Source organism: Danio rerio, chromosome 16 (genome assembly GCF_052040795.2).
Source record: "Danio rerio strain M-AB ecotype USA chromosome 16, GRCz13ab, whole genome shotgun sequence".
Lineage (NCBI taxonomy): Eukaryota > Metazoa > Chordata > Actinopteri > Cypriniformes > Danionidae > Danio > Danio rerio.
The window spans coordinates 5,412,578-5,427,506 of record NC_141036.1 but is presented as its reverse complement, the minus strand read 5'-3'; the positions used below and the strand labels follow the sequence as shown (position 1 = coordinate 5,427,506).

The window sequence follows — 14,929 nt, the reverse complement described above, 5'->3', positions numbered from 1 at the left end:
CAATATTACAGGGGTTCTCAACTGGTTTGGCAAATTTTTAGGAACTAACAAATTTTTAGGAACTATAATACAATTTTAGGAATAATACTTAATTTGTATTTATTTGTTAACATAAGAAGTTCAACAAGACTTACAATTAAAACTATTTTACGTCTTTTTTGTCATCAATATATATATATATATATATATATATATATATATATATATATATATATATATATATATATATATATATAAATAAATAAATAAATATATATATATATATATATATATATATATATATATATATATATATATATATATATATATCCATCCTTTACATATTCGGGGTCGTGCTTGCGCTGAGACCTATTTGTTGCAATAATTGAATGAAATTTCACTTGTCAAATGGTAGGGTTGTCGCACACACATTTCAAAATAAAAGACCGGTATAAGCAAAATAAGTAAAAATTTTAACTTTTGTTTTTCGGACCACACACTCTGCGACCCACCGAAAATGTTCCCGTGACCTACTTTTGGGTCGCGACCCACCAGTTGAGAAACACTGCAATATTAGATGTCAGTTTGATGTCATTTTGACACCTACATGCATTGTAAGAATACCATAATAATCCAGTTTAAATGTGAAGTTTTGTAGTTTGAAGTTTATGTTTCTTATAATACTTTTTTGTGTTGTTATTTTGTTGGTCAAAAGGGCGACAATATGTGAATGTTAAATAGATGTTAAGGTTTTGACATCAAATTGATGCATTTTTGACGTCAAATTTAGTTTAATGCCATCAAGGTGAATGGGAATAATGTCCCAAATTGAAGAAAAAGGATATCTGCAGAGTGTTTTGTTCAGTCTCTCTCCACTTAAAATGTTTGTGTCCGCCTGGCCTGAGTTTTTGTGTAAATTTGTAGTTTTATAGTTTTAAGTTTATTTTCATTTTATTATAATGCTTTTGTGTGATTATTTTAGAGGTCAAAACGGCATCAACGTGTGGATGTTAAATAGATGTCAAGTTTTGGCATCAAATTGATGCATGGTTTTATGTATTTTTTGATATCAATGTCAATTTAATGTAGTTTTGACATCAAGGTGCGTGCTCAATAGGAATAATCTCCCTGTAGCAAAATACCCAAAATACATTCACATCAACACACAGGCTCCTACAGTCCCAAATTGAAGAAAAAGGATATCTGCAGAGGGTTTTGTTCAGTCTCTCTCCACTTAAACTCGTGTTTGTGTCCGCCTGGCCTGTGTTTTTGTGTAAATTAGAATTTTTTTTTGTTTGAAGTTTATAGTTCTTATAGTATAATATTTTTTATGTTGGCGAGGCAGTGGCGCAGTAGGTTGTGCTGTCGCCTCACAGCAAGAAGGTTGCTGTGTCGCTGGTTCGAACCTCGGCTCAGTTGGCCTTTCTGTGTGGAGTTTGCATGTTCTCCCTGCCTTTGCGTGGGTTTCCTCCGGGTGCTCCGGTTTCCCCCACAGTCCAAAGACATGCGGTACAGGTGAATTGGGTAGGCTAAATTGTCCCTAGTGTGTGTGAATGTGTGTGTGGATGTTTCCCAGAGATGGGTTGCGGCTGGAAGGGCATCCGCTGCGTAAAAACTTGCTGGATAAGTTGGCGGTTCATTCCGCTGTGGCGACCCCGGATTAATAAAGGGACTAAGCCGACAAGAAAATGAATGAATGAATTTTTTATGTCGATATTTTGTTGGTCAAAATGGCGTCAATGTGTAGATGTTCAATAGACGTCAAGGTTTTGAAGTCAAATTGTTGCATTTTTTATGTCGATTTCAATTTTATGTCGTTTTGACATTAAGGTGATGGGAATAATGTCCTAAAATGAAGAAAAAGGGTATCTGCAGAGTGTTTTTGTTCAGTCTCTCTCCACTTAAACTCATGTTTGTGTCCGTCTGGCCTGTGTTGTGTAAATTTGGACTTCCTTAAAATTTCTTTTTTTGGATTTTTCTTATACTCTAATTTTCGATGTCATTATTTTGGAGGTCAAAAGGGCATCAATGTATAAATGTTAAGTAGACGTCAAGGTTTTTGACATATTGATCCATATTTTATGTATTTTGTAACGTCAATATAAATTTAATGTCGTTTTGACATCAAGGTGCGTGCTCAATAAGAATAATGTCCCTGTAGCAGCAGCAAACAGCCAAAGGCTTGGCATCTCAACGCACGTTTTACACACACAACCAATGTCCAATCCTGCTTCCGATTCAAGTTTAAATTCACTTTATTTAGCTTACTGGAAATACATACTTGCAATTAATGGTGAATACCTTAGCGTCCTAAAGTGTGGGTGTGTGGTAAAAACTGTATGCGTTCCCTCACTCAAGCCTTCTTCCCACATGCAAGAAACACCGACTTTAGTTTGAAGTTTATTTTTCTTTTATTATAATGCGTTTGTGTCGTCATTTTGGTGGTCAAAAGGGCATTAACGTGTGGATGTTAAATAGACGTCAAGGTTTTGAAGTCAAATTGATGCATTTTTTAATGTCGATTTCAATTTTATGTCGTTTTGACATTAAGGTGAATGGGAATAATGTCCTAAAATGAAGAAAAAGGGTATCTGCAGAGTGATTTTGTTCAGTCTCTCTCCACTTTAACTCATGTTTGTGTCCGCCTGGCCTGAGTTTTTGTGTAAATTTGAAGTTTTTTAGTTTGAAGCTTATTTTTCTTATAATATTTGTGTCATTATTTTTACATCAATGCGTGGATGTCAAATAGACGTCAAGGTTTTGACATCAATATTGATGCATTTTGGATGTGTTTTTGACGACAATGTCTTTTTGACATCAAGGTGTCCGCTCAATGGGAATAATATCCCAAAATGAAGAAAAAGTATATTTGCAGAGTGTTTTGTTCAGTCTCAATACACATGAACTCATGTTTGTGTCCGCCTGGCCCGTGTTGTGTTTGTTCACGATGCTCTCGCTTATTTGGATGATGTTATTAATGCTTTTAATCGCGCTTTGCTCTGCCCTTTCTCCTCCTGCGGCCGCTCTCCGCCGGCTTCTCCTCCAGCTTGGCCGTGTTTCCATTGCTGGAGGTCAAGGCTCCGTTAGAGGCTCCGTTATGAAGTGCTCTGGGTTTGTCACGGCGCGGCTGACGGCGGTACGTCTGGTAGTAGAAGTTCCCGAACAGGATGATGAAGGTGAGAGCGTATCCGATCAGACACCAGTGCATCCACTTGGGGAACGGACAGTCCGAGTACAGAGACAGAGCCGTGTGGCCGATGGTGACGTGAAACTGGACCTGAGGAACGAACACAACATCATTAGTAAGTGGACGCCATTGCTTATTCTACATTTTATTGTCACTGATATTTCAGAGCTACTTTTGACACTAATATTAGACGTCAATTTTATGTCATTTTAACATCATAAATAAGACGTAATAACATCAAATTGACATCTAACATTGGTGTCAAAAAACGATTGCACTTGATATTTGCCTCATTATGACACTAATATTAGACGTCAATTTTATGTCATTTTAACATCATAAATAAGTCGTAATAACATCAAATTGACATCTAACATTGACCTTTTTATTGCGCATGCTGGAGTTTGTGTGGTAAAAGTGTTTCCATCGTAGTTTATGCGCATCTTTTCTTATCGAATAAAAAGTTTATCCTACTCATTTATGCGCATATGTTTTTTATGCACATTTTCAAAATTTATGCGCATCGTTACATTTCCATCAACCGTTTTTTTATGCACATATGCAAAATGCGCATAAAAATAGGTGGATGGAAACAGCTAATGAATGACATTTATGTGTATCATCTTTGTTGCTCTGCTTAATGAATATATGCTATGAAAATGGTATGAAAAATGAGAAGTTATCAGGCAAGGAGACAATCGAAAAATGTAAACATAATTATTACCGGATCATAGAAATGTACAGAATGCAATAATGTGCTGGGGAGAACATGCAAACTCCACACAGAAATGCCAACTGACCCAGCCGAGGCCCAAACTAGCGACCTTCTTGCTGTGAGGCGACAGCACTACCTACTGCGCCAACGCGTCGCCCTGTCCCCTTTTTAAATAACTAAAATTTATTCTTTTAAATTTTTTTTTTTTTTACAAATATTTTAATAATAAAAATGTAAAAATCAGCCTTATATTCCACATAAATTCCCAAATTCATTCATTCGCTCATTTTCTTGACAGCTTAGTCCCTTTATTTATCCGGGGTCGCCACAGCGGAATGAACCGCCAACTCATCCAGCAAGTTTTTACACAGGGGATGCCCTTCCAGCCACAACCCATATCTGGGAAACATCCACACACACATTCACACACACACTCATACACTACGGACAATTTAGCCTGCCCAATTCACCTGTACCGCATGTCTTTGGACTGTGGGGGAATCCGGAGCACCCGGAGGAAACCCACACGAAAGCAGGGAGAAAATGCAAACTCCACACAGAAACGCCAACTAAGCAGGGGCTCGACCCAGCAACCTTCTTGCTGTGAAGCGACAGCACTACCTACTGTGCCACTGCTTCACCCAATTTCTTAAATTATTTTATTATTATTTTTCACACAAGATTGTAAAATGTCACCGCTTACCATTTGGATGATGGTCAGATACTTCTTCCACCACAGAAACTTCTGTATTTTTGGACCAAACGCTGCCAGCCCATAATATAAGTACATCAACACATGGATGGCTGCGTTCATGTGAGCCCCGAAGAATGCTGAGAAACAGAGAAAAAAGCACTTAATTATACCTTCATTTAATTGCATACTGTATGATGCACATGCATTTTGCTCAACTAAGATGTGCAGTTCCCAGCATGCTTTATATTTTTGTATATCTTCTACAAATGTTACATAAATAATAAAAAATAGATATATAAATATTTTAGTTTTGCATATGTTTTTGTATTTTACCTCCTGTGTATGCTTTTTAAATATACCAGTCCTGGGCAAAGATTAATCGTGATTAATTGCATCCAAAACAAAAGTTTGATTTGACACTATATATATATATATGTGTGTACTGTGTATATTTCTTATGTATATATAAATACACCCATTCAAACATTTATTTGAGATGTTTATTCATATATATATATATATATATATATATATATATATATATATATATATATATATATATATATATATATATATATATATATGATACAAATTATATTTACATGTAATTATCTTTATAACAATATTGTTGGTATAGTTATGTTTTTATGTATGTGTGTGTATCACATATGTATAATAAATATACACTCACCGGCCACTTTATTAGGTACACCTATTCAACTGCACGTTAACGCAAATTTATAATCAGCCAATCACATGGCAGCAACTCAATGCATTTAGGCATGTAGACATGGTCGAGACGATCTGCTGCAGTCCAAACCGAGCATCAGAATGGGGAAGAAAGGGGATTTAAGTGACTCTAAACGTGGCATGGTTGTTGCCAGACGGGCTGGTCTGAGAATTTCAGAAACTGCTGATCTACTAGGATTTTCAAGCACAACAACCTCTAGGGTTTACAAAGAATGGAAAGAAAATATCCAGTGAGCTGCAGTTCTGTGGGCGCAAATGCCTTGATTATGCCAGAAGTCAAAGGAGAATGGCCAGACTGGTTCCAGCTGATAGAAAGGCAATAGTAACTCAAATAAGCACTCGATACAACTGAGGTCTACAGAAGAGCATCTCTGAATGGGCAACACGTCCAACCTTGAGGCAGATGGGCTACAGCAGCAGAAGACCACAGCGGGTGCCACTCCTATCAGCTAAGGACAGGATACTGAGGCTACAATTTACACAGGCTCACCAAAATTGGACAATAATAGAGAAAAACGTTGCCTGATCTGAGGAATCTGCTGCAACATTTAGATGGTCGGGTCAGAATTTGGCATCAACAACATGAAAGCATGGATCCATCCTGCCTTGTATCAACAGCTCAGGCTGGTGGTGTAATGGTGTGGGGGATATTTTCTTGCATGTGTGTCAGAACAAACTTTTATTTTGTATGCAATCAAATTTTGCACTAAAATATACATAATACATATGCACAGTGCACACATATATATTACGTAAAATACAAATGTGTATTTTGCATACAATTAAATAGGAATGATCCTTAAACAGCACTAGTTTTTTGTAATGGTGTGTGTGGAGCTGGTGTGTTTAAAACTCACACTGGCCGCCGGCGACCCATTTGATCCCGATCCACCAGAGGGTGAACATAGTGCAGTGGTGATAGACGTGCAGGAAGCTGATCTGGTTAAACTTCTTGCGTAAAATGAAAAACACCGTGTCCAGATACTCAACGCCTTTAGAGATGAAATACCACCACAAAGCTGCTGCCACCTGTCAGATCAACAGCACAAACACACTCGCTATTATACACAGCTTCTGTCTCATTATTATTACTGTGTAATGATTACACATAAACACTGTAACAAATATCTGTAAAATATCAGTTTTTTACATTTTTATTTATTGTTTTCCCGCTTATTTATGATTTTGAATTGCATAATGGAAGCTTGATCTTTCTTCCAACATCATTTAATCTTGAAAAGATGGAAAAAGTGACTTTTATGAACATTTTTAGTAGTTAAAAGTGCTATATTGTCTGGGTTTGTGTTGTTTATAATATTTAGTTTTATCCCTTTTTATAAGATTTTTAACAAACACAGTACAATACCAATAATAATTAAATTATAATAATCATAAATACAATACAAAATAATTGACATTAGCCCCATCCCACCCCCTCAAAAAAAAAAAACTAACAAACAAAGGGAGAAATCGTCTCAGTTATCAAATATACATAAATATACACATGACATATGTAGCATAAACAAATTTTAAAAAGATGACAGTATTCACATTTCTACAAAGTCAGTGTCATGAATATATGAGTTAGAGATGAAAATTTCCAAAGGTAAAATGCTAGATTCCCAAGAGTCTTAAAATAGGTCCCCATGTGGTTTCAGCTTTTTTCTGTGAAGTTTCAAGACGTAGTCGTTCCATTTGAATGACATAAAGCAGCTCATTCAACCATCTCTTAAAACAGGGAGCCTTTGGAGACTTCCAATTAAGTAAGATCATCTTTTTAGCTGTGATCATGCCAACTATCAGGGCTTGCTGGTGGGTTGAAGGAAAAGTGTCTATTATGTTTGAATATCTGGGTTTGTGTTGTTTATTACGCTACAAAAAACTTGCAATAAACTTATTTGTCGATATATTATTTCTTATACTAATTCAAACTACTAAAATGCCAATAGAGGTTGTCATGCTGTCTAAAGGAAAGTTATTTTCTCTTTCTATTGCCGCAGCAGTGTTTTCTTTCACTGTCTCTGTTGCTTTAAGGACGTATGGGTGTTTCCCGGTGTTGGGTTGTGGCTGGAAGGGAATGATTATATATATCGTTATCAGGATATTAGATTACTAATATTGTGATATGAGATTTTTGTTATCTGTGTGTTTATTTGTGTGTGTCTTTGTTTCTTTAAGTTTATATATGTGTGTATGCGAATATGTTTATGTGCATTCATGTATGTGTGTGTGAGTTTGTGTGAATGTGTTTGTGTGAGTGTATGTTTGTGTGTGTGTATGTTTGTGTGAGTTTATATGTGTGTTTATGTTTCTCTAAGTTTTGCTGTGTGTGTATATGTGGTGTGTTTTTTGTGTGTTTTTGTTTGTTTGTGTGTTAGTGAGTGAGTGTATATGTGTGAGTCTCTGTGTGTGTACTGTGTATTTGTGTGTGTGCGAGTGTGTGTATTTGTGTGAGTGTGTGTGTTTGTTTGTTTAAGTGTGTTTGTGTTTATGTGTGTATTTGTGTGTATGCAAATATGATTGTGTGAGTGGGTTAATATGTGTGTGTGTGTGTGTGTGTGTGTGAGTCAGCTAAAGTGACATGGAGGAAATCTGATCTCTCTGGTTCTGCTGCTCTGCAAACACACTTCAGGAGGTCGAGTCGGGTTTCAGAGTGATGAGGAATCCTCTCTCTCTCTCTCTTACTCACCCTCACTTCATTGGGATCGTCTGAATAATCCACCGGCTGGCAGATGTAGCTGTAGTTCGCTGCTCGTGCCGCAAGGAACAGCTGGAACACAACAGGTAAACCACTCACATTCTGACTATTTCATTGAGGAATGACACTGAACAGGACGCAAAATGTGCTTCATTTGATCTGTGATCAGTATTACAGTTTTTCTCAGTGGCTTTGGTGCATTTCTCACAACACTAGTGCATTTCTGCACAACAGTTAATGCATTTCTCAAAACAATTAATGCAAACTGCAAAACCTAGCTGATAACCTGCAAAAGCGCGTCACATGCTCAAAATGGACAGTTCATTCCTCAAAAGCAAGTATTCATGTCAATCAAAGTGTCAGTATCGTCAAAATGAAAAGTCCTGACACCATTGTTTATGAACAAGATAGTCAGATGGCTTTGTCCTGTTTTCATTATGACAGTTTACTCTGGACATTTTGTCAATGCAAAAAAGTCTGATGTTGGTGACACTTCCTGATAATGCTCAAGACAGCACTGTATACTATTTGCACAGCCATTTAAAAACTACAGTAAAGTGAGACATCACTGCATTTAGTGAGGTATCTGAGTACTTGACACTGAATATGTATGTTTCACATGTTTACTGCATTTGCTGTTTGCAATACTCATTTATTCCCAGCATTGTGCAAAAGAACAAACACACCCTTATTAACAACAAACATAAACTCCCTTTAGGTAGAGCTGTGCACAACTGTACACAATATTACAGTACATATTGGAACTGAGCCTACAACATACACAGGTCTGTAAATCATTCATCAAATTGTTCAATATTAAAGACATTTTCAGGAAAATAAAGATTTAAATTTGTTTTATAAAATTAGCTTGACAGTACTCAAGTAATTTAACTCAAGTAATGAAATGAGGACTATTCGTTTTATATACAATGACTATTCAGCATTTACAAGTTTCATTTTGACTGACATGACATAAGCAGATGATAATGTTATAAACAGGAGAGAGTTGTATGAAAGCAATTGATGCATGTCCAAAAGCATTTGCAATTTGTTGAAAAGAATGAGAAACTGCTACTAGGATGTGCACAAATGACTAATTGTTTTGAGAAATGCATGACCTGTTGTGCAAATGTAAATAGTGTAGTGAGAAATGCAACAAAGCCACTGAGAAAAACTGTAAAAAACAATTCCTCATTATTTTTTCCACATCATATGCATATGGTGACAAAAAAAGCTAACCACTGAGCCACCATGCCGCCCACATTAAGGACAGCGTTCATTCATTAATTTTCTTTTCTGCTTAGTCCCTTTATTAATTAGGGGTCGCCTAATACAATACAACAGACAGACAGACAGACAGACAGACAGACAGACAGACAGACAGACAGACAGACAGACAGACAGACAGACAGACAGACAGACAGACAGACAGACAGACAGACAGACAGATAGATAGATAGATAGATAGATAGATAGATAGATAGATAGATAGATAGATAGATAGATAGATAGATAGATAGATAGATAGATAGATAGATAGATTGATATAGGTTAATTCCGCTGTGGCGAACCCCCTGATAATTAAGTCGAAGGAAAATTAATGATAGATAGAAAGAAAGAAAATACAGGATGAATATAGAATACAAAGAATACAATACAGGATGACACAACTAACTGCTGGAGCTGAGTTTGAGTGAACGGACCTCTTTGAAAATGAAGAAGTTGAGGATGACCATGCTGAAGTTGTAGATGATGAGGGTTTTCCTCAGTTGGAAGGGTTCGCGGCCCTGCATGTATTTGGGCCCCAGCCAGAGGAAGAGCAGGTATGAAGAGCTGATGGCCAGAGTGGGCAGAGGAGAGTCCATCAGGGGCCATTTCTCCACACGCTTGTCTAAAAACACACAAAACCATAACCATTATATGTCCAAACTCTACTGCAAAGCACTGTTTTAAGGCTATAGAGTTGAATTATTAGCCCCCCTGTTTATTTATTTTCCCAATTTCTGTTTAACAGAGATTTCTTCAACAGATTTCTTAACGTAATAGTTTTAATAACTTTGAAAATTTATTTATTTGCTCTTTGTCATGATGACAGTAAATAATATTTGACTAGATATTTTTCAAGACACTTCTAAACAGCTTAAAGCGACACTTAAAGGCTTAACTAGGTTAATTAGGTTAACTAGGCAGGATAGGAGAATTAGGCAAGTTATTGTATAATGATGGTTTGTTCTGTAGACTATCAAAAAAAAATTCCTTAAAGGGGCTAATAATTTTGACCTTGAAATGATTTCTTGCTCTGTTAAAAATCATTTGAAAAATATTTAAAAAAAAGAAAAAAAAATTATAAGGGGGGGTAATAATTTTGACTTCAACTGTGTGTGTGAATGTGTGTGTGTGTGTGTGTTATAATATATTTTACAGTGTTCAGAATAAATGAGTACACCCCGCACAGATCGTTCTTTGAATGAATATTTACTATAGCATGCTTTACAATTATATACTTGTGAATATGCACTAGATATTTGTGTATATGCACTAGACCAGTATGGAGCCAGATCAGTCTCAAAAATAATACATTAACAAACACAACTCATATTTACAAAATCCAATTTGTAAATTCAAAACACGATTCATAAATACGCAAATCCAATTCGGAAATCCAAAACACGATTCATAAATACGCAAATCCAATGTAGAAATCCAAAACACGATTCATAAATACGCAAATCCAATTCGTGAGTTCAAAACATGATTCATAAATAAACAAATCCAATTCAGAAATCCAAAACACGATTCATAAATAAACAAATCCAATTCAGAAATCCAAAACACGATTCATAAATACACAAATCCAATTCAGAAATCCAAAACACGATTCATAAATACACAAATCCAATTCGTGAGTTCAAAACATGATTCATAAATACACAAATCCAGTTCGTATTCTAAACACTTTTTACAATATGCACAAATCCAATTAGTTTAATATTTATAATTTTTACTTGTGAATTCACAAATCATGTGTTGTATTTATGAATTATTATTCTATAATGGGTAGAATTGTTTAATAAAACTATTTTATTTAAATTAATCATTTTTTAAAAGGATGTGTACTTATGCTGAGCACTGAATTTCCTGGAAATGCACTACGAAAAAAATATTTTTTTCAAAATTTCAGCATTTTTTAACACAACATAAAGACTAATAATGATTCATTTGTGAAAATTTGTAAGTTTTTCTCTCTCTCTCCTTTCATCCATTGCTGTGTATTTTTGTAGTCCATGTATGTCTTGTTTGTTGCCATTTTCCCTTGTTTAATGCTTTATTTTACAGTTTGCACTGATTATTGTTTCATGATAGGTTTGTCTATTTGTTCTTTGTTTTTCTATGTCTGCAAAAACTATAATAAAAAATATTTTTTAAAAAGTTATATATATATATATATATATATATATATATATATATATATATATACTGTATATATATATATACTGTATGTGTGTGTATATATATATATATATATATATATATATATATATATATATATATATATATATATATATATATATATTCCCATTAAAGTGGTGATAAAACATTAACATATGAAAATACAATACATTTGTTTTCTGTTCAAAAGCAGAGGCTTGGTCCTTTTTTTTATATATAATATGGTCATATATTCATAGTAGAAAATATACTGAGGATCGTCGAATGATCAAAAATATTCAATAAAAAAAACCCTGATGGGGAAAATGTACAAATGCAACATTTGTGGTGTTGTTGCATGGAAACTGTTTGAGATGATAAACATCCACGCTAAAAAAAATGGTAACATCTAATTTAATATGTTTTATTTCAAAAATGGGGTGTCACGGTGGCGCAGTGAGTAGCCCGATAGCCTCACAGCAAGAAAGTTGCCGCTTCTAGCCTTGGCTGGGTTTCATTAATAATGAAAACTACCTCATCATTTACTCTCCCTTGTGTAGTTTTAAACGTTTATGAGTTTCTTTCTTCAGTTGAACACTACAGAAGATATTTTGAAGTATCCCAGAAACCTGAAACCATTTGACTTCAATATTGGGAGAAACCAAAAATACTATTAAAGTCAATGGGTGCCAACATTCTTCAAAATATCTTCTTTAGTTTTCAACCAATTTGAAACAAGTGAAGGAAGAGATAATGATGTTCCTAACATTTTTCTTCACTAAAAGTCTGATAATGCTTGAAAAGGTCACCAAAGCTGAAACCAACGCAGCAGTGCCTCATGGGAGAATCTGATAAGAAGGCAGAGCTAGCGTGGTTTGTGCTCCCTGCAACATTTAAAGGCACAGTTAACCCAAAACAATGTAAATTCTGTCATAATTTACACATACTCCAGTTGATCCAGACTCCGAGTTTCTTCTTTTACTGAACACAAAGGAGGATATAGTGAAGAATGTGAAAATACTGACATACTGTTTTCCCTACAATTGAAATAAATTGCTGCTTTTTTGTTTAATAAACTTCATAATATCTCGTTATGTGTTCAACAGAAGAAAGAAAGTTTAATACAGTGATTAAATAGTTATTTTTCGGAGGGTGAACTGTCTCTTTAATGCCTCACATATCATTACCTGCAATGGTGAGACTCCATTTGTAGAAGTGGACGGTGTCGTTGATGATGTGCTGGATGATCTCCATGGCTGGGACTCAGATCCTCACAGTCTGACCACACACACACACACAGAGAAAGAGAGAACAGATGCTGATGCTTCACACAGTGATGGAGGAGAAGGGAAAGGGTTTATTATGATGGGAGGTGGGGGTGAAATTCAGCACAAAGGGCAACAGCACGTGTCAGCACAAATATATACTCAACACCAGCCGAATTACACCATTCACACTCAATTACTGAATAGAGAATGGTTTGGGTTTGGTCGAAAATGACGATGAATATCAAAGATATGATTATATATATTGGGCAGACCCCCATTAAATCCTCTGCCAATTCTATGTCCACCATTAAAAGGAATTTAACGTTATTAGTTAACGTCAGACTGACAGAAAATGTGTAGTAATGGGGGATCAATCGCGAAAACCCCTCGATGCGGCAAATTGAGGCGAATTTATAACGATAATTGCAGAATATATTACCTGTAAAATACACATTCAGCATCATGGAGTTGATATTAAACTGTCAGTTGGCGTCGTAAGCTAAATGCATTATGCTAATGATGATTTCCGTTCTTACCGTCGCGAGATTAAAATCCCTTTGTAATGACATTCAGCGCAAGGTCGCGCTATCCCGTTAGTCCTGCCGTGAAAAACACCTTTTTACCGATATGTATCTGCTCAAAGGCCCGTGTATGAAGCAGATAGTAATAAACCCATTCGTGTATCGAGCATCCTAGAGGGTCACTGGCATCACTGCGGCTCTCGGGTCGCTCCCCACTCACAGCACTGAACGAGCGCCGCGCCTCTGCGCATGCGCCAAAACAGGTGCAATTCAGTGGATCGATGCAAACCCGTTTCATCACTACTCAGGCTTAAATATATGGGGTGGGAAGCTTTGACAAAATGTTTCATTCTTTATTTGAGAATTGTTATTTTGAACTGACCCTCGGCTTGGTCACTTCTGTGTGGGGTTTGCATGTTCTCCCTTTGTTGGCGTGGGTTTCCTCCGGGTGCTCCGGTTTCCCCAACAGTCCAAATACTTGAGGTATAAGTTAGGTGAATTAAATAAGCTAAATTGGCCGTAGTGTATGTGTGGTAATCCAAGAGTGTATGGGTGTTTCCCAATGTTGGAACATCCACTGCGTGAAACATATGCTGGATAAGTTGGCGGTTCATTGCACCGTGGTGACCCCTAATTAACAAGCAGAAAGGAAAACAAATGCGTATATTCTGCAAGATACAAATCTGAAACTCTACATTTGCGATTTATTTTTGTTTTGTATGTGCTGTTCACCTGTAAATAAGTTAAGGCTTTTGTCGACAACACACACTCACTACTGAATTTTTGTTAATAAACTTCATCGTAGGATGCATTTTCTTCCGAAAATTATTGTTCTGTTACAAATAAATGCACAGGTTTCATATATGTGAGAAAACCACATATTTGGCATTATTTTCTTTTTTTAAATTTTAACATATTTCTGTAATATTGCAGCAAAACAAACTTGTTTCAGGTTTTTGTGGTTATTTATTCATAGTGTGCTCAAAGCAATTAGTTAATTGTGATAGGTTGCCTTTAAATATTCAACAGACAAACATGGAGTTTTCATTGTAGCCGGTTTTTACATTTTTTTAAGTTTTTTTACTCCCATAAATATTAAGTTACTTCCAACTATAAGAATAATAAATAGTGAAAATAATACATCATAGAAGGCGTTAAAATTAAGCAGAATCCAATGTTGGTTGCCGGTGCAGAATTGGGACGCTGAATTTGGCTCCGTGTGACTTCGCGTTCTGAAGTTATACAGTCTCAAATTTGAGAAAAGTTAAATGTGCTGGCCAGTTTGTTATTTGCCTAATAAATGGCAATACAGTTTTTAATTTAAAACTTTAACTTTTTTCTAATTATATGATGTAATAAATTTCTATTTTAAAAATAAGTATTATTTTCCACATTATTCTAAATCTTTGTGAAATGTCTCAGAATTTTTAAAAATTTGAGAATTTGGGAAATTCTCACAGAAATCAGTCAAGTTTGGTGAAGGAAAAGTCATGGTTTGGATTCACATTCAGTATGGGGGCATGGAAGAGATCTGCAGAGTGGATGATCAACATCAACAGCCTGAGGTATCAAGACATTTGTGCTGCCCATTACATTACAAACCACAGAAGAGGGACAATTCTCCAGCAGGATAGCGCTCCTTCTCATACTTCAGCCTCCACATCAAAGGTCCTGAAAGCAAATGGATG

At 35.7% G+C, this 14,929-nt stretch overlaps 1 protein-coding gene across 2 annotated transcripts; it reads right to left on the bottom strand.

Moving 5' to 3' along the window:
* Positions 1-1,938: 1,938 nt before the first annotated feature.
* Positions 1,939-13,425, bottom strand: elovl4a (ELOVL fatty acid elongase 4a). Of its 2 annotated transcripts, none has more exons than XM_087285406.1 (7): positions 13,344-13,425; positions 12,640-12,730; positions 9,727-9,914; positions 8,015-8,095; positions 6,183-6,354; positions 4,585-4,712; positions 1,939-3,256 (listed from the first exon to the last, which is right to left on the bottom strand). In XM_087285406.1, the coding sequence occupies exons 2-7, from the start codon at positions 12,704-12,706 to the stop codon at positions 2,963-2,965; spliced, it is 930 nt and encodes a 309-aa protein (XP_087141532.1). In that variant the 5' UTR covers positions 12,707-12,730; positions 13,344-13,425; the 3' UTR covers positions 1,939-2,962.
* Between the last annotated feature and the right edge of the window lie 1,504 nt (positions 13,426-14,929).